The following is a 20,989-nucleotide window of genomic DNA, read 5'->3' as shown; positions in this document are numbered from 1 at the left end:
AGGTTTATTTAACTTAAATTTTTTTGTTGTACTTACATATTAATACAGAGACACAAAATTCTCAAAAATATAGGTGTCTGGCTATTAGGTTGGTGACTGGCAGCCTAGTCGTAGATCTTACAGAAGCGGATTTTGTAACGATTTCACATGGAACCTAAAAAAGGGAAAGATAGGTACTACTAAATTTTGCTGTTTCCTGTGTAGACTAGAATATGATGTACTTACCCTATTTGATACATTATTGGATGTATGGAATACCTATACACATACTCAATCTATGAGTGCTGGTTCTTTGTTGATTTCATACAGATTTTTTAAATGTATTTACATTTATGCTTCGCAATCAAACCTATTTTTGACAACCAAAATATATAATAATTATGTCTGCATTGATTTACCAAGTGGGTCACAATTACTGACTTTAATATGAAACTGACTAAAAAAATCTTTAATTTGTAGATTTAATTTGGACATGGTTAAGGTTATTTATTAATCACTTAACAAACTGAAACACATAATACTTATAACTCTATATTTTCAAGCCCATACTTAAGGTAAGGATCTTAAAATGACATTAATGTTGGTTATCTTCTAGAAAGCTAGTTTCAATCTATTCATTCATTAAAATGTCATAGCTGGTGCAGTTACATCATACTATGCTCTACTCAAAGACATATTGTAATGCATCTTTTCACTAGGTAGGTAGGTAGGTTAGGTATATCATGTAACTCCCGCACATTGGAATAAGCACAGAATCTTGTCATATTAACAAATTCATCAATAAAATCTTTTGTTAATAGACTTGTTGAAGCTCAAGGAAGGTTTACATATATAATTTATACAAAATAATGTTTGCCAGGACAGCTAGTCATAAATAAAAGTTAAATTACATTCAAGAAATATTTTATTTTATTCACATTTTTAGGGAAAAAAATACTTAGATATTAATTTATTTAAAAAAATCAGTATCTCTTAATTAGTTAGAGTTAATAAAACACACAAAAACTGTCGTATCATCATCAAAATCTATCAAAACAATTTTTCTTTCACCATAATAAAATAAATAATAACTCCATAGACTCACCGTTCAAAATACATCAAGATTTTTGCAAATTCTTATACTTAACATTAAGATTAACATTAAATTTATAATTTTGTACATATTTCTGACTGCTGCTTGTTTTACAACTTTGGTATTACTTAAAAACAAATGACTTAATATACTATTAAAAAAAATTTAACAAATTAAACAATAACATTTTACTATATATAATATATTCGTTTTTTTAAAAGATAGTAGAAAATTGGAATGCCATAAAGAGATTCGTAAAATAATTAAAAATGTATCAGTCTAAATAAGATTAAAATATAAAAACAGAATAAATCATATAAATACATAAAAATTAATTGACTGTAAGTGGTTACATGTTTAATTAATACCTATATAGTTAGAAGGACTGCATGTGCTTTTTACTTTAAACACCTATAACATACTGATAAAAAAATACACATTTTGTCAACTATAATTTCCTCAAAAGATTTTGGTTAGTAAATAAATTTACATTGAAGGTGACACCTACATCTAAGATTCATATTTATTCTAACTATTGCGTTTGATACATGTATTTTATATGGAGATAATACAGTAAACATTTAATACTGTTTCTCCGATCTACATGAAAATGTATACATACAACTATCATATATTACGTACAGGTTTGCATATAATACATATATTATGCATGGTTTGGACATGTCGAGAGAATGAATGAAGAACGATTGATGAAGAAAGTGTATAAGGCCTGTGTGAATCAAAGTGTTGGAAGGGGTAGACCTAGGCGGACGTTTCAAGGTCAAATCAGGGACGTCTTGAAAAAAGGACAGGTCAAGAGTACCCTAAACCGGAGAGCATGTATGAAAGGAATAATGAAAGTGGACCAAGCGAAACAAGTATGTAAGGATCGTAGCAAGTGGAAAGAAGTGGTCTCTGCCTACCTCTACGGGAAAGAGGTGTGATTTTATGTATGTATGTATAAATTAATTAATTTTAATGTGTGTAGCAGAGTTAAGCTAAAATAATAATATAGTAAGATGTAAGAATAGATAAGTAAATTTAAATAAAAATAGGTAGGTACTACTGCAATAAAACTAAGGATCTGGTTGTCACATGAATGTCTCACAGTTCAACTTTGTTGGAATGGATAATTAATTCAGAATGTTTGTTCTTTTGAATCTTATTCAAAACTTAAGAGAGATAGGTTTTGTGAAATAAATATTTTCAATAGTAATAAGTAAATAATAATGGTCCAATATAGATAATTTAATGAATTACGACATTAAAGAAACATTAGTTATTAGTTATTACATATTATATTAGTTTAAATCTTGTGATACTTGTGAATCTTTCCATCAATAATATCTAGTTTTTACATTAAATATTTAGAAAAAAAATATAGACTCCTGGTGTTCAAGCAAAAAATCAACAAAAGCATTTATAGGTGCAATGGCTTGTAAGGAAATGTGACCAGTTGCTGGGCGACACAAATTTGGCCCAAAGACCACAGCTAAATTACTGGTTGTCATTTTATTTAAACAGCTCCTGTCTTGTACCTGTGGAGGAATTGGAATATTAAATGCAATACTCATGCGCTAATTGGTGATTATCACTACATATTATAAAACAAAGTCCTCCGCAGCGTCTGTCTGTGTCATTGCGATAAACTCAACTACTGCACCAATTTTCATTCTGTTTTCACCTTTGACTGGTATAGTTCTTGAGGAAGGTCTTAGTATGTCATTTGTTACGATATTGTATACATTAACTATACTTGTTGGAGAAGTTGGAAAAAAAAAATAGGCTGTCAACAAAAACACTCTAAACCCTTTGAGATGTGAAAGCTGTTGCACAAATACGATATTAATCCTAATAATTTTTACTACATATTATAAAATCATTCAGAAATACGTTTTTGTTTAATTTTTAACTTATTTACCTACTTTGATTACACATTCCCTGTGGTTTTGGACTACATTATTCCCGAATATACTTATATATTTATTTATTTATATTAACAGTGTCAGCTACTATTAAATATGTTGTTATATTTCATATGACACCGGGTTGCGGAAACCGTGTGAAGAGGATGTCTTTCTTATTTTGTGTTCGTAATCTAATTTTTTTAAGAAAAATTAAATACCGATTACAAACATATACTGACAAGATAACAAAAAGCAAAATTATTTTTTCTCTCCAACACTGGTGCAAATTGAAACAAAAACTTCATTCATGCAATACCTAGGAAATTTATTGAATAGGCGTTACTTTGCGGAAATCCATAATTATTCAAATTATTTGAGTTTTCTTTAGTGTTAATTCCGTTAATATTTGTATTTAAACAAATCGACACGTGTCTCGTGCCAGATTTTGGCGAGACAACACGTACTGTGGATGCGTCGTGTAGAGGCGAAACACGTATCGATTTGTTTAAAGATGAATATTGTCGGAATTAACACTAAAGAAAACTCAAATCGTTTGAATACCTATATAAGGTATATACCTAATGTAATTTAAATTCGAAATATATTGGCGTTAGATAGTAGTAACCTGACTACTTCGACCACTGTATTCAAAATTCATAAGAAAAGCAATAAATATCGACATTGGAACTGTCTCCTAACAATTCTAACAAGACCAAACATGGCCGGGATACGCACTTTTAAAGAGTAAATAAATAAATTTAAATTTTGTTAGTTTAGACTCGGTAAGTAGGTATCTTACAGGTAAGTATCTCTGTCAAAAACTATCGCAATTATAATTTATATAAAAATTAAAAAATTCGGGTGACCACATGTTTATTCAAGCCTATCCACTTTACCAAATTATAATTTCTGTGCCCTATGCTACGCTTATATACACATTCTATATAAAATAAATTACTTCTATTACTCATACTTATATTGCATGACGATCTGTTATTAGTAGATTTGGCCATCACTTTATTAAACTTACCTTCCATAAGAACTTCATAAGGTACTTTAACAGCTCATAATTTTCAATCGGTAAATTTTCAAACACCATTACTTTCACATTTCTGAGTTTGTCCGCCTTGGGCCACTCTGAAAGAAAAGGCTTGTAAACATCTTTATCTATAGTTCTTCTTTTAAATTCATCTTTAATTTTTTATCTTTTTAAGGTCTAATAATAAAGACGAATAATAAAATTGTGTAGGTATAAATGTACTATTTGTCAATATTTTACTAGTCTCTACTTTTTGTCATAACATTGCATCCCGATACTTGACAAAAAATGATGTTCGGTTCGATCATTAAGTAACATGTTCGGCCTAAGAATATGGAAAATGTTTACACATAGACATTTTGCTTATGATTGGTTTATTCGGACGAATAATATTTCCCGCGTTTATTTGGTAGGCTGCTTCACATTCGTAAAACTTCAGAAATATTTTACAGTGTTGTCAACAATATAGTCAACATTTTGCATATTCTTGGTTTGTTCTCAGGTATAAATTTATACCAAGTTTATTTGTAAAGGCGGTTATGTTTATTCTTATATCTAGTAATTTCAAATTAATATGATATAAAATGACATACGTTGAAATTTTGTGATTTCCTCGTAGTGTTCGAATGTCATCAAGGGCTCTTTCATCTCCCGGAGAAACATCTTCAACAAAACAGCGGCAATATGTGGATCGTTTCTGAACGATATACGTTCACCTCTATTGCAAGACCTTTGCAACTCTTTTACCACTGCCACGTTAGCGGATCTTCGAAATATTCCCTCGGTTTCCAAAGCTAAAAGTTTTAGAATCTGGATATACTTACACATTCTTAAATATTTATTTTTTCATTTACCTCGGAATGTCTTATTAATGAAAAAGTTGAATGTAATTAATTGTTATTGTTCGTCAAATCTTTAGACGGTCACTTTTCTATTTTTGAATGAATATTAATTAATGATTTGAGTATGGATATAAGTGCATAAGTGTATCAGTTTGCAAAATAATCAAAGGCCATTCTTACCATCTGGTTGAGACAAAAATTCGATGCACTGGCGAACTATAGGTGGTATGTTATCTTGCATATCCGTATTATTCTTTTTGATAAACTGTAATGACACTCCAAATTGTTGTGTGGGCGGCATTGAAGCGCTGGCTTCGCCTTGCTCCACCGAGTCGACCGATTTCTGCAACATCAGGCTTGCGATTCGTGCGGCTTTCGGGTTTTTGCTCAAAATAAACTTATCATGCCTAGAACACAAAGTCTTTTATTTAAAGAAAAATTAAATAATAAATCGTTCATTTATTGCAGCAAGCGAATGTTTATACTAAATCTAATAAAAACTTACTTTAACACTTCCTCAGGGATGCAAATCTTGTCCAAATCTAAATGTTCACGTAGCTCATGTAAATAATTCACATACATCATTTTCCTCCCAAACTTCACACTAATTGCTGGCCTCAGCACCTGCCATACGATGCGAATAAGATTTGTTGGGTGGACTAGATACAATGCTTTAAGGTTCTTCTTGTATTTTCTATCGAGTGTTCTGTATGCTTTCCACATCCACGACAAAGGCGGATTTCTATTTTCCGGAAGTCCGTAATGAAAATAAACAACACTATAATCCTGTTCTACATACTTGTCTAATGTGTACATAAGATACCTGGAATAAAATAGTATTCATTGTTGATATACATGACAATAGAACGGCACGGCATTCCAAAAAATATCCAGTAATTATTGAATATGCATGGCCATTGTTGCAATCCCCAAATACACGAGTATTTCATTATTCCTCACATACTTACAAATGAATTGTGAAAATATTGAATAATATTTGATATATTGTAAATTATTTAATATTATATTGTGATTTATCTAATAAGTAACATCTGCTTGTTTTCAACAGTTTTTTTTACCACCTAATATTTTGCAGCTCCATCTCTATAACTCATTTAAAAAGCTCTATAACTATAAAGGCACAAAAATGTTTATCATTAAAAACACATGATAACAATGTATTTACCTTAGAAACTCATCAGGATTAACATTATTATTTGGCGGCAGTTGACACGCTGATATTACGATAATCCGACGGCCTATCACATCATCACCAACAACTTCAATCGCCCCGCTTCTGTTAAGTCCCGATGTTTCGAAGGCGTGCGACGAAGAATCTAACTGCACACCAAAACACTTTTACTTTACTTCACACTACTTTAGACAATAATTCGATACAATTATTACATATTTAATTAATAATATAGTAAAATATAGAATACAGTTGTAAACTACACAATGTTGATTTATTTTGTGAAATTGAAACTGATCCACGTGAATCATGACCTAAATCTGATTCGCTAGCCTGGGAGACCTAGATAACAATATTGATCGGCAAAAGCGCAGTGTAGTTGAGGTACGGAGCATTTGCACTACTTACCGGCTGACCTACAGTGTGTAATACATTCTCCGAATTACATATACGTCTTTTTTGAAAGATTTAAAATTCAAGTTTGTATTTCAATTGGATTAATACCATTGAAGGGCTTTTTATTGAAATGTGTCTAATACCCGCCGCACCGAAAGTTTTTCACTGTACAATAAAGGTACATACATACTGAGCAATTGTTATTGTTATTTTTTTTAATAAAAACTAATGTTTTTTAATTTAAAAAATATTTTGTGTCTAAATCAACTGAGATGCAATCATCCATCGACCAGATATAAAAGAGTTTATGTAGAGATATGTATTAAAGAACTGTTATATTCTGTAAAATAAGTAAAATTAAGAGCACGTGTACTTTTTTCATTAAAAAAATGCCACTATAATGTTCTATCTTACTTAATACTTAACTCAAAAGCTTAAATTAATCGCAGTGTCAAGTGTCGTGAAATTAATTTATCCCGTTTGTGGGGCGACACATGACAAAGTCTTTTCATTATACCTATCTATAATTAAAGCCCACGCATGTGGATCCACGTGAAATCGACGACAGGAATATTCCTATAAAATATCAAGTGTCTTTAGTCTTATGGTTCCAGAGATATCGCGATGAGTCACTAGTGGAAATTTCCTATTATGGTGGTTTTGGCTTGATACAAATCATAAATACGTTAACGTGATCGTTCCCAATACTTGAAGTGCCAACGACAATATTATGATTAGGTGCGTCGGAAAATGTGACGGCAGCCATACTAAATCGATCCTTTAGGTAATTATGACTTGTTTTTCTGGAACGTGAATAATATAAATTGTAAGCCAACAAAATTATGAAATCAAGATAGCATCAGGCGCAAGTTACTATACTATATGGTATACATTCATTGTATATCCGAAATGTATACCTTAAAATTATATTTTTGTATGATAAAAATAATAATGGATGGATGGATGTTTATTAAAAAAATATTTCTATTGGAAATAACATTTACTACTTTTACAGCGTGTTAGTTTAATACATAATTATAAAACAATTTAAAATATAAAAAGCTTATTTGAAGAGGTCTTCTTTGGCTGCAGTCCTTTAAACGTTGAGGCCAGTTATCAATAAGCACGCACTCTTTCCATGGGAAAATTCTTCACTGCTAATCGTACGGATTGTTTTAGGGACTCCAAATTATCATGTCATTTCGAGCAAGCGGTACTCTCTAAAACTGACCATAAATCATAATCCAGCGGATTAAAATCGGGACTAGACGATGGCCAGTCTTCAGCTCTGATGAAATCCGAAACGTTCGTTTCCAACCAAGACTGCGTAGACCGAGCTTAATGACCCGGCGTCGAGTCTTACTGGGAGGACCATTCATGATTATTGTACAAGGTTTTGTTAAGGGGCTTCAATACCTTCTCATGAATGGTATCTTTATATACTTGTGCCGATGTTTTGATACGTTTTTCACAAAAGTATGGCTCAGTCACTCTTTCATAGCTAATACCCCAAACCATCACTGAAGTCGGATAGTGCCCACGTTGCATTCTGTCGACCTATCGTCATTTTGTTTATTAAAATTTTACTCAATTGTAACAATTTTCATCCGTGAACATAACTTTTCTGTGACCTCCCTTTGCGAACCGCTTCAGTAATTGTTTCGATTTTACCACCCTATTCTGTTTTAAATTATCAGTTAAGAAATGACCAGTACGTCTCTTATAGGCTGCAAGTCCTATGTCATCATTTAAAATACGCGACATGGTTCTAGGTGCTATCTTTTTACGCACGTTTTGACAGGTCCATTCCAGACTACAAAAATGTAAACAAACTGGCGCGGGCAAGAGCGCTCGGTGGGAGACAGTGTCGTTCCCACGTGTTAATGCGAAGAGAGTGCTAGAGAAGCCGCGCGCGTGTACACCTTAGAATCGCTTGTATTATACATTCCTGCACGCTCTTGTCAACGTGTGGGAAAGTGGTACTTTGCGAACGCAAATGCATGCGCAAAATCGAACTTTGCGCACGATAATAGGAAATAGTGCAGGATGACCTACGTGCGCATGAGTTTCGTATACTATTTGTCCTATTAAGTTGCGCAAAGTTCGACCACTACAATTATTTTGAATAATTGGATGGTATAGAACGATGGCGTTGGGACGCTGGGACCGGGGCGACGCACGTTTTGACAGGTCCATTCCAGACGACAAAGATGGAAACAACCCAGCGCGAGCATGAACGCTCGAGCTCGGAGAGACAGTGTCGCTCGCACGTGCTAATGCCAGAGATGGCGCGCGCGTGTACATCTTGGAATCACTCGTATACTCATTACATTCCCGCACGCTCAGCTACATTCCCGCTCGCTCGTGTGGGAATATTTACCTTGCGAACGCAAATGCATGCGCAAAATCGAACTTTGCACGATAATAGGAAAAGAGTATTTATGGTCAGACTAAGACGTATTTATGTATGATTGAGTATATTTATTGTATTAAGTATATCGTTTTATCGTACCTAAAGTACAGGCTATGCTTAATATGCCTAATTAGGGGCTAAATAATGTGTGAATCAATTATTATTATATTTATCATCATTATATAAAAATTTCGTGTCACGTTTTTTGTTTGCCCGCGATGAACATCTAAACAAACTTAGCACACTGTGCAATTTGATCCAATATTAGAGAGAGGATAGTTGTTATTTTGATTCGTGACCTTTAATATTTTTTAGTTTCATTTTTATTTCTGTATGAATAATTCTATGAGACTCCAGCTCCAGCTCTGATGTGACATTATTTTATTACAACACTAGGGAAAAACAAAATAATTATTGTATTAATATTATTAATTTATTTTAAATAATAAAATGATTGTTGGTATAATAATTGATTTGATAATATACAAGTATACATATAGTTTTGTAATCTGCAAATGACACTAACCTGAGTCGGGAAGAACAATGATAACTGTGGAACGCATAAGCCTACATAATATACTATATGTATAAAAAAAAATTATGAGCCTATCGGATCCCACTGCTGGGCAAAAGCTTTACTCCATTTATCTCGGTCCGGTGCCAGCTCCGACCAGGTCTTATTATAGGCATGGATGTATGAATGGATGCCTAGTATTGATTTTATTTGAAAAAAATATTTGTATGTATGTATAGAAACTGGTAATGTTACCTCCAAATTATTTTACATATTAAATATAAAAATTAAGAAATTTAGTTTAAATATACCTAAATTTACAGACACTTACTGGATAGATGAATCAACAATATCAAACGGCAAATTCTTCAATTAGTTTGCAATAATTAATTAACACTTTTTTAAGTGCAATTAAATTGCATATAAAAGTTATTTAAATTATTTTTATTTATTGTTAGTGTCCAAAGTGGGCATGTCTTGAACAAGCCACAGAGATTATATTAAAATAAGTAACAACATTATATTAATTTTAATCGATATGATTGGATAAGTAATACGAAAAAAATCATACGATATTTCGTTTGTGTTTATATTTACCTGAAATAAACTTATCACAAAATCCCTATATGAAGAATCTTATAATTAGTCACACTTGAACAATAAATCGACTGCACGTTATGAAAATCTACCACGGACTAATGTGTCTTGAGTAAAAACACTAAAAGGTGCGTTCACAAAACCTAAATAGCCCCGTCTCATAACTCGGCGCGATTGGCAAATATTAAAATATAAATCCATATACCTTCTTGCGTCAATCTTCACAAATATAAATGTAAGATGATCACGTTTTTCGTGAACGTGAGAAGACCCACACTTAGTTACCCTACAACGAAAGATCAAAGGATTTGTATTTACTTTGCGTTACATTTAGAAACTGAAAATTTACCCCTTTCCTGTTAACAGATTTGATATTTGGCATACACTTTTATCTCTGATGACAAATATTGCGCTTATGCAATATATTTCAACAGTTAAGCGTTCATATCGATATATTTGATTTTAACATAGGTACCTAATTATTTACATGTCGACATGAGGGATATCCAGGTAACCTACCAACTACTTGCTGTGCAATACGTCACGTCGCACGGACACTCGCTGGAAGGCGCTGCAACCGACACCTAAATCTAAACGAGTAATGTGATGTAAGCATAGACTTACAATATACTAGCTGTTGGTAGTTTTTCTTTTGTTATTTGGTACAATTCTCGTGACAGACATCGTCATGCGCGCTTAATGCCACTGCTTGTGGCGACAAAGTGGGGAGGGTCGTTTCCTTCCCTAAAATATGGCCGAGGGAGGCGATGGCTGGTCCATGCAACATGCTCGTGAACGGTCGCTACCTGTGGTGGCTGGTTGATACTGCCACCGGAAAGTCTACGTCATGTTTTTTATGTCTTTTATTTTCATTTTTTTTTATTAAAGTTATTATCTTTATAACTTTAATATCTATATAGTAGCTAAAAAAAATATCTTGCTTTATATTATTTACGGTATGTATGGATTGATATATCTACTGTATTTCACTATATGTATGTACTCAATAACTCTTGTGTTGTTACATATTAATTTACATCTTTTTTGACTTACTCGTGTTAGTATTTGACGTTTGAGTATTTTTGTTGCATTACTTTGCATATATTGTAATTAAACTAAAAGTAATAACTTGTGATACCATTCTGTTTTGAAAAGAACAACCTTATAGATTCTTGCTCGTTATTCTCTAAGGAATTCTGGCTTCTGAATGAGCTGTATGAAAAAATGACATATTTCAAGTGTGATGTGAGTTACCTACGAAATAAAATATTTTGATTTGATTTGCTTTGATTTGACGTATAGATGAACAAAGCGTGCAATAGAGAAGTGTATCGAATATCGAGAGCAATCTTTTGTGACTGTTACCGATTTCGATAGACAGGACTAAACGCTTGACATTAGCTCCTTACGGCCGTTCCAAATATACTATTTACAGATAGAGATAAATTACTACCTTCTACTGTCAGTAATTAGCTGTCAATAATCTGAAGCTGTTCCAATATACCCGACAATTCATTCTTACTGCCTTATATTGGGACGCGTGAATTGCAATTTCCGTACTAACTATATATCGCTGGTAAGCTATACCTCGTCTCATTGACAGACAGCGTGCGCGGATAAGGTGAGTTACCGTCGATAGTTAAGGGGACAGAAAAGTCAACGATAGTCAAGATTTTTATCTCAAGTAAGAGACAGACTGAATATTGGGAACGGCCGTTAGTATTTTGAATATAAGACCACTAGCTAACGCACACATTGTCGAATCAAAATTGGTCACACATTATCGGTCTAAAAGGTAGTCTATACGCTAATTTATATTAAGATATAAGCTATATTCTAAGTCTATGGATGTATGTAATTGCCATAAAAATCTTACCTCAGATAAGGCATCCACTGCGAGTTCTTTTTCAAAATTTTCCTCGATCGAACCAATGGCTGATAGTCGGCTAAAGTCATCAGACATATCAAGCAATTCCGGTGGAATTGAATCTAGAATAATAAAAAAAAACAGTCAAATTTCAAACAGCCACAAGACAAATGAATAAATCTTAAATCGGAAAAAATATGAATATCCTTGTGAATATATACTGTATCAAAGTATCGCAATTGACTTGATATATTAAAAGTATAAAATAACAAAACAATCAACACTCTTTGGCTAACAAAACAGTACATTTCCCACCAAGAGGAAGATATTTACGAAATCTGATAGAACACTTCTGATAATTGCATGGATTGTTTTCTATTTGGATTCAGTTTGAATGCACGAGACGATGCCGAGAGCCCAAATACACCAAAATATTCACATTTTCTTGCGAGCTAAAGCTTTATGAGGGAAGAAAATTTTAATAATACATTTTCGGGCGCACACACCAATACATTTTACTTAACATACCTAATACACAATCTTTACCACCTGATCCTTTTCCCTGTTGGATGCAGTAATCTTTGCATATTTGAGGTCGAAAGTCGTTGTAGATTCATAGAAGAATGCTCCATTGCATTGACAGTTCTGCACAGAAAGAAATCAACTATTTTGTGCAGACGTGTCAATGTAACGGCGACACTTCTTTTTTCAAATGCTCGTTTGTAGCGCAGATATATTTTGGTCCGCTCATGTCATACCATGGTTTCTTGTGTTGACAATACTTGAAGAACTTCACAGTTGAGCTCCAGCTAGCAAACCATATCTCGAGAATCTTTTTTAAAACATTCTTCTTTAAATCACCCAAGAGGAGCTGACTCACCCATGCCCAAATAAACATTTTCATTTCTCATACTCGGAAAGTAATGTTGTTTTGATCTGATTATTGGGTAGAAAATGCTGCTTCAGTCCACAGAGAGGGAAAAACTCATACAAATTACTTCCCAACTAAGGGCCGCAATGAACTTTAAAAATAGAACTGCTATCAGCTGTGAATAGTTTTATGTAAAAAAAAACTAATAAACAAAAATGCTGCAGCCATGTGACTTTCTAAACAGCCAGTGTGAACTTAGCACAAACTTCTTTGAGGTGAATAAGGCGCAACAATTACGCGGTGAGTTCCATATTTAAAATTCAAAAAGTCGACATAAATTGTCCTAATTTGACAATTAAATTTAAATAGGTACTACTAATATTATTACATATTATCTATGAATAGTTTAGATAAACAAATAGTTTTATTTTCCTCATAGGTATTTGAAATGAGTGTTTAACACGGGTAAAAGAATCAATTCCTACTCGCTGCGCTCGGGCGTCTAAATGCCTCGGGAATTGATTCTTTCGACCCTCGGTTAACAATCTACTATTCCTATCTTAATACATCACTATAAAACCATATACCCATCTTTACATTGAGAAATAATTTTGAGCTAACGATAGATATAACAGTCATTAACAACGCAAACAATTTTCGGCAAAAAACAAAGTCTCTTGAATAATACTAACAAATAACTGAATTTACAATAAATAGTGTAACACTTACATTACCTTAAAATATTTTTCTTCCAAAAATTTATTTTACGTATAGTCGTATAGAAAAACTAACGTAACATAGTCTGGCCACAAATCAAGCAAAATGTTATTATTTTATGGATGTTTCAAAATATTTTTACAAAGTTACTGAGGTACCGTTACCGACCCTAAAAAGTGACTTATTTAATTTTTATAATTTTTGTAAAACTTTCAGCTGAAAAATATAACAAATTATCTCACCAATTTCTGAAGGCCACTTAAAAGTTTCTACAGTTTACAAAAGTTTAAAAGAAAATACTTTATAGATAATTAACACATTGTACAAAATATTAAAAAAAATATTCAACCCGATGTTTCGTGACCTTTGCAGAGCACGTTTTCAGGGCAGCTGCGGTTGAAAAGAGTCGAAAAAGTAAATTGTCTTAGTTGTCATTGTGAAGTTTAGCGCGATTTGTCTCACCTACCTAATGGTCTCTTTCATACTTCCAAATTACCTTTACTTTCAATTCCCTTCAATGCACTAACATTTCAACCCTTCTTAATTTTAGTTTTGGGTATTGATAAGAACACAATAGAAGCAAATATACCTTATACATTATGCACTCAAATTTCCAAAAGTGGCATAAAATTTTTACTGAAGTATCCAAAGTCCCCAGCAGTCCTGTTGGAGTAGCAATATGGATTCACTCTACTAAGTATAGGGAAGTAGTAAGTTAAAGAAGAATTAAGTTATAGTTGGCAATCTGTCACTGAGACACACAGTGATGAAAGTCCTCCCAATATCTAATGAAACATTCATAGGCGACTACTAGCTTCTACCATCAGACATGGGGTATTATTATATTAGACTGACTATTACAAGGGGTATAGAACTCCAGAAATGCTTACGATATTTGTATCTCAAGTCTATACTAACTTAGCTATATGCTATATGCTGGTTATATGTTATATAACCAGCATTTACAGGTTCCCGGATGTTTTAGATTTTTTATGTCAGGTCTATCAAGATTGTTTTACTTTATAGAGCATTTCCTGGATGGAACCTCTGAAGATAATTTCGCTGTCGAGTCAGCACCACAGTACACTTTATAATAAATTTATGGACTGCGAAGGATTCCGTGAGTTGACAGATATATATATATGGTAAAATTCCTCTTACACTGCAAATAATATATTTATTTTGATTTTTACAGAGATTATAGGTATTGAGTCTCATGAAGCCAAGCATTTGAGTTGATTTTTTAACAACAGAGTCTATAATTATGTGAGTATACTTTTGATTAGCACATCTTAATCACTGATTTCACTAACATCTTGTGACTTTTTATTTGATTTTTGTTCTCATTTAGACCTGCGATCAATCCTCAAGACTATAATTGGGTGAGTTGCAAGAGGTTGAGGTTTGGAAAGGTGGAGCCATTGCTCCATCTCCTCCTAGATAGGTAGCATCTTGGCTCTCTTGAGTCTGCTAATCTGATTTGGCTGCAAGAGCATATTGGATAACAGGGTAGGATGAGTTGTCAAACAAGCCTTACAGCTGGTTGAGTATTGTTTTACTTTGTCAAATATGGTTGTGATTTCCAGGAACTCATGGATTTCCAGTTTACCAACTCGCTGATGTAAGTACCCTTAGTATGCTGTTTTGAGCTCTCTGGATCATTATCATGTTGGATTTGCTGGCTCTCGAACACAGTTGTATTCCATACATCCAGATCAATTTTATTGTGGAGCAATATATCTAGTTTGTTAGATAAGGGTAAGGCAGTCTGTCTACCTAGAACCCATAGTAGGTTTTTGAATCTAAACTACATTTTGTTGCGCTTCTTTTTTATATGGTCTTTCCCTACCATCCTTCTGTCCAGATAAAATCCAAAGTGTTTAACACAGGTAGATTGCGACAGTGTGTCGGAGATTAGATTGACCAGTGGTCAAGTTTAATGTCTTAGGGTAAATGTGACCGTGACCTACGTGAATAAATTGATTTTGATTTGAGCTGTGGCATCAAGCTAAGTTTTCAAATGTCTGGTTGCTGCATTGGGATCACTATTATAACTGAGGAAGGTCATATCATAGGCAAAGGTTGATTTCTGTATTATTTAATATGTAAAAAATTACATGGTTTCTCCGCATGCACAGGAATCAGGGAATAAAGTAACATAAAGCTTCAAATCTACCACAAATATTGGGAATTTCATTAGCTCCAGGTGGACAAACCAGTAGTTTCAAAGTGTGTATGCAACATCTATCATTAAGTTATGACTATTTTTAACCTGTTTCTTAAATATGATCATTTATGCCTATAGTTCAAGGTTCCCAATGCTTACAATCCAAAACTTAGGATAACAGTGTACCACATGACAATAGATCAACTAGAGAACTAAAGGATGATGCAGCAAGCAATCAATTGTGGTAGTCGAGATTGGCCAAATCAATTCACGAATTAACATCATACAGACCCATCAGCTTCCTACCTATTGTATCTAAATGGTTTGAAAGAATCATGCTAAAGAAAGGAATATTTATAGATGGCAGTCCTTCATATACAATAAGCTTTTGTTAATGTGGCATAAAGAATTTCTGTTCAATCAAGTCACATTTACCACATCCATTCTTCAGTCTACCACATTCATACTTGTTAAAACGAATTTTTCTAGTTTCTATTGTCTGTGATATACAGGCTAGCTCAGTACTTAGCCATACACTCTGTCTACAACAGACATATCCCACAGAGCAGGAGTCACCAACGCCACAGTACTTCTCGCGTCTAGTGCTTGCCCCACAGAGAGAGAGAGAGGTAACATCTCACTCTTCAAAACACCCAGTCAAAAATTAAAAGACAGCTCAATAAATTGAGGATGTTATCCTGTGCAAGTGTATCAAATTCAAATATTTTTATTCAAAATAGGATGTGACATCACTTATTGAAAGTAAAAAAAAACTACCACCCATTCTAAAATGCCTCATGGCCCATGCCTCAGACCTGAGAAGAATGGGCGCAACAAACTCAGCGGGCTTTTTTTTTCCATTGAATAAATGTGTTTACAAAGTAATATTGTACAATTAAACTTATTATTTAATAGCCTGAGGGTGGTCACTCCATTCCCAATCTGTGGTATCATTAAGAAACTCATTTATGTTATAGTAACCTTTACCACACAAACGTTTTGTAACAATTCTTTTGAATAACATAATACTTTTCTTTTGAATATTCTCTGGGATCTTGTTGTAAAAGCATATACATCGCCCCACAAAAGACTTACTAACTCAACTTAGCCGAGTAGTAGGCATCATCAGTTTACGTCTGTTCCTGGTGTTAACATTATGGTTATGACAGTTTCTGGCAAATTCACTTATGTGCCTATGAACATACATTACATTATCAAGAATATATTGAGAAGCAACAGTCAAGATATTAATTTCTTTGAATTTTGCTCTCAATGATTCTCTAGAACCTAGGTTATAAATAGTGCAAATAGCCCTCTTCTGCAGCACAAATATTGTATTAATATCGGCAGCGTTGCCCCATAGCAATATGCCATAGGACATAATACTATGGAAATAACTAAAGTATACTAGTCGCGCCGTATCTATGTCAGTTAATTGTCTAATCTTTTTAACCCCGTATGCTGCAGAACTAAGTCTGTTTGTCAATCCTTCAATATGGGGGCCCCATTGTAATTTGGAATCTGGAGAGTTATGTCAAGAAATATAGCAGATTCCACTGGTTCTATCACCTCTCCATTTAACAAAATTTAATGTATTTAGTTTTTTTGCTAAATAACAATAGGTAATTAGCGCTAAACCAGTACACAATGTCAGATAAAATATCGTTCACTCCGTCATACATAGCTTGGTTTCTTTTCACTTTGAAAATCAGTGAAGTGTTGTCCGCAAACAAATATTCCTTGTTTTTTCTCTATAAGATAAGGAAGATCATTTATATAGATAAGGAAGAGGAATGGTCCAAGAATAGACCCTTGTGGTACCCCCATACTGATAGGAGTCCCAGGAGATCTCCTGCCATTCATGTCGACCCTCTGAATTCTATTGTTTAGATATGAAGTCAGAAGATCAAGCGCAGTTCCTTTTATGCCATAGTGGTATAGTTTCCTGACCAGCGTTGAATGTTGAACACAATCAAAAGCCTTAGATAAATCACAGAAGATGCCAAGTGCATTCTGCGATTCATACCATATCAAAGTTAGTACATGCGGGTCTGCCTATATATCAAATATATCAATCATACAAAGAACTGAAGTCTCAATACATAACAAAACATTTAGATTTAACAACTACAACAATAATTAATTATTAAACTATTAATTGATAAATAATATATAATTATAATATAGGTACAGTTTCACTAGAAATTTGTTGCTCAACCACAATCTTATTTTGTTTACTTTAGATACAACAACCTCTGACCTTGGGCAGGCTTTAGTTACAAAAACAGCACTCTGTTTTGATTGTTTAGTTTGCCATATTGCCATTAAATATGCATATGGTTTGCATAAAAGCATGCCTTGTTTTTGTTGTGACATCTTGTAGTCTTTCTAACTCAGTTTATTGGGGTGGTCATGTATTTGGTTCATTTACAATTGACCAATGTTGTGTGTAGGTGGATATCACATGATAATTCCTTCTACTAGATGAAAGTGATAGCAAGTATAATTCAGAAACAATAAAAATTATTAAAATAAATTAACTCTAGTAATATTTTGAAATACCTAGAATAGAATAATTAAAGCTCTTACCCAATGTAGTAGATGCTATCAACTCTGAATCATCAAATTCTAATCTAGGTTCATAATCATGGTAATCTGAAAGGCTTGTATTTAAAAGATTGGGATCATCATCTTCAACTTCTATGCTTTGACCATCTGAAATTAAAATATAAGCAATTTCAAACTAATATTAATAGGGACAGAAATAGGGACACCTCAAAATTAACAAACCTGTTGAATACAGTGTAGTATTTTGATTTTTAGACTCCATGAAAGAAAATTTGGAATAACACAAGGCGGATGTTTACTTCAAATTAGATGGATTCGAAGTCGAAATTAAATAAATTATTCTCAAATTATCTCAACTCCAACCATCTGAAACGGAAAATATATTATGCATGAAGATAGAATCACTCTGAAACAAGGTCAAATTACAATATTGATTAGAAAACATCGCAGATCCAAGACATTTTTAGTGCGTAGATACTTACGAAATTTTATACTACAATAATTCTAGCCGATATTTCGATCGAGTTAAGCCGTGACTATGATCTTTAGGATTAAATCAAAATATTTTCGACGACAAATATATAGCATAATAGTGATTACGGACAATCAGATTTAAGAAATTGACAATTATTACAAATTTATTATGTACACAGCGAAGTGGGTAGGTACCAAACATGAAACACTAGTCACTACATACAAGTAGATATATCCAAATCCTACAAGAATATGCGAATTCCGAATAATGGTCGAATCACGAATCTTCAAGTAAATATCTTCTTTGATCATGAAATAGTTTTGCACTATGCACTTTACATAAATGTTTTGAAAATTTTCGCATTCAAAGAAAAGAAATTCGCACTTTGCAGTTCTTCCAGAAATTATCAATAAGCAAAGAGAATATAATATAATTTTTTAAACAGAACCGTATCCGGCATAGAGAACATAAAACAAATTTCAGAGCAAGAATCTAATAAATCAACCCGGCCTCTATGCCATAGACATAGAATACTTACTATAGTTCCACAACCACAACGGAAACAAATAAACACAACTTTAAGAAATAATAAAAGTTCTAAGATAAATATACAGCCTGGAGAGCGCGCATTCAATTGAACATTTTCTTGTAAGTAGTTGCCAACTCTTTCATCATAATATACATCTAGGAGTGCGACAGAAATAGACTACATACGGCATCAACTTGAATTGAAATCCTTATGTAGCCGTTTTTTTTATTCCAGCAAGATAGTGCTTGCCACTATAATATCGACAGAATATCGATAAACAACAATGTGTGAATATAAGAAAGAATGAAGAAACATGCTCTTGATCTTGATAATATTTAGATTGAATTTATGGATTTTAAAGGAAACGTCTTTGTTTGCTTGAATACCTATAAATAATACAATAAATAAATTTCAATTTTTAATACGAAATTTGTAGATTTTTTTTTTTTTTACACTTACTTAAATGCTATAATATTGGGTATAATACAATGATATTACAGTATTAAAAGAGGTCGACATGTCACTTGCGCGCCGAAATCAATCTCCTAAATTGAGTCAATTGGTTCCTTTGGTCGTAGTCGCTCTCTCGATACGAAAACGGTACACATGCGTTTGTTGTTGACAGAATTGGTTACAATTTGATATAGGTACAACATTAAAATGCCGTCTTGTGTTATGGGAAGATGCACTGATGATACGAAAGTAAAAAAAAAAATCATAGAATTACATACCACAGTTAAGAAATCATGAATTATAACATTTTATTAGATTTCAATACTTATCTAACAAAATAAATAAGTTGCCATGACAATGCCGATCGCCGCCAAGCCGATCATAGATTAACGTACAGAAATGACAAAATATTGATGGTGTCTGTTGCGATATGATCGAGGTAGAATATTTTAGGAAAGTATGTAAAAAAGTAATTGTTGCAGTGTAATAATTTTTAATAAACAGGTGCTTACATAGGTAGCTGAACTATCAAACTACTAAAACAAGTTTTAGGGTAGGTAGCGGATGTAGACAGTGAGTGCTATTTGTTTACGTAGGAGTTAAGTAGTAAAATCGTAAGTAAAATTGTAAAAATGGGACCCTTACTGTAGATACCTTTTGGTTTTTTTTTGGTGTCTATACAGACACCAAAAAAAATTTTTGTTTTTCATTATTTTATGTATAAATAATTGATATCATTAATGTGGCTATATATTATATTCAATATTCAATTATTTTTTTATAAAATGAATGACACATTATCTACCAAATTTCATTGCAGTTTTACTACTTTATAGCTTTTACATTTTTTTTTTTTTTTATGGAATAGGAGGACAAACGAGCGAGGGTCACCTGTTGTTAAGTGATGACCGCCGCCCACAATCTCTTGCAACACCAGAGGAATCACAGGAGCGTTGCCGGCCTTTAAGGAAGGTGTACGCGCTTTTTTTGAAGGTACCCATGTCGTATCGTCCCTGAAACACCGCACAAGGAAGCTCATTCCACAGCTTTGTAGTACGTGGAAGGAAGCTCCTTGAAAACCGCACTGTGGAGGACCGCCACACATCCAGATGGTGAGGATGATATCCTAACTTGTGGCGTGTCGTGCGAAGGTGGAATTCAGCGGCAGGAATCAGGTTAAACAGCTCTTCGGAACACTCCCCGTGATAAATGCGGTAGAAGACACACAATGAAGCGACGTGAACATATATGAACTCATGAATGAATCGTAATTTAGGCATAAATCACGGTGTACGGTAAAAAATCATATCTGATGAATTAACTGTATTATCTCTATACAAATACGAAGCAATTAGCAAATTAGAGTTATC

The 20,989-nt window shown here is 33.3% G+C and overlaps 1 protein-coding gene across 1 annotated transcript; it reads right to left on the bottom strand.

Moving 5' to 3' along the window:
• Positions 1–1,680: 1,680 nt before the first annotated feature.
• On the bottom strand, positions 1,681–19,031 carry LOC126979127 (rho GTPase-activating protein 1-like). Its single transcript, XM_050828346.1, has 10 exons — positions 18,645–19,031; positions 18,385–18,528; positions 18,184–18,309; positions 11,849–11,961; positions 6,047–6,201; positions 5,366–5,683; positions 5,041–5,267; positions 4,612–4,812; positions 4,010–4,116; positions 1,681–2,610 (listed from the first exon to the last, which is right to left on the bottom strand). Exons 2-10 carry the CDS (start codon positions 18,422–18,424, stop codon positions 2,440–2,442), a joined length of 1,458 nt encoding a protein of 485 aa, XP_050684303.1. The 5' UTR covers positions 18,425–18,528; positions 18,645–19,031; the 3' UTR covers positions 1,681–2,439.
• Positions 19,032–20,989: the final 1,958 nt, after the last annotated feature.

This window comes from Leptidea sinapis, chromosome Z, assembly GCF_905404315.1.
Source record: "Leptidea sinapis chromosome Z, ilLepSina1.1, whole genome shotgun sequence".
Classification (NCBI taxonomy): Eukaryota; Metazoa; Arthropoda; class Insecta; order Lepidoptera; family Pieridae; genus Leptidea; species Leptidea sinapis.
The sequence above is the reverse complement of the archived record's forward strand: the minus strand, read 5'-3'. Positions and strand labels throughout refer to the sequence as shown.

Excerpts from the sequence above, each read along its gene's own strand:
- LOC126979127 (XM_050828346.1), bottom strand. The coding sequence starts at position 18,424 with ATGGAGTCTAAAAATCAAAATACTACACTGTATTCAACAG. Across the intron at positions 18,310-18,384 it reads TACTACACTGTATTCAACAG|ATGGTCAAAGCATAGAAGTT; the intron begins GTTTGTTAATTT and ends TTTTAATTTCAG. Across the intron at positions 5,268-5,365 it reads ATCCCTGAGGAAGTGTTAAA|GCATGATAAGTTTATTTTGA; the intron begins GTAAGTTTTTAT and ends TTTGTGTTCTAG.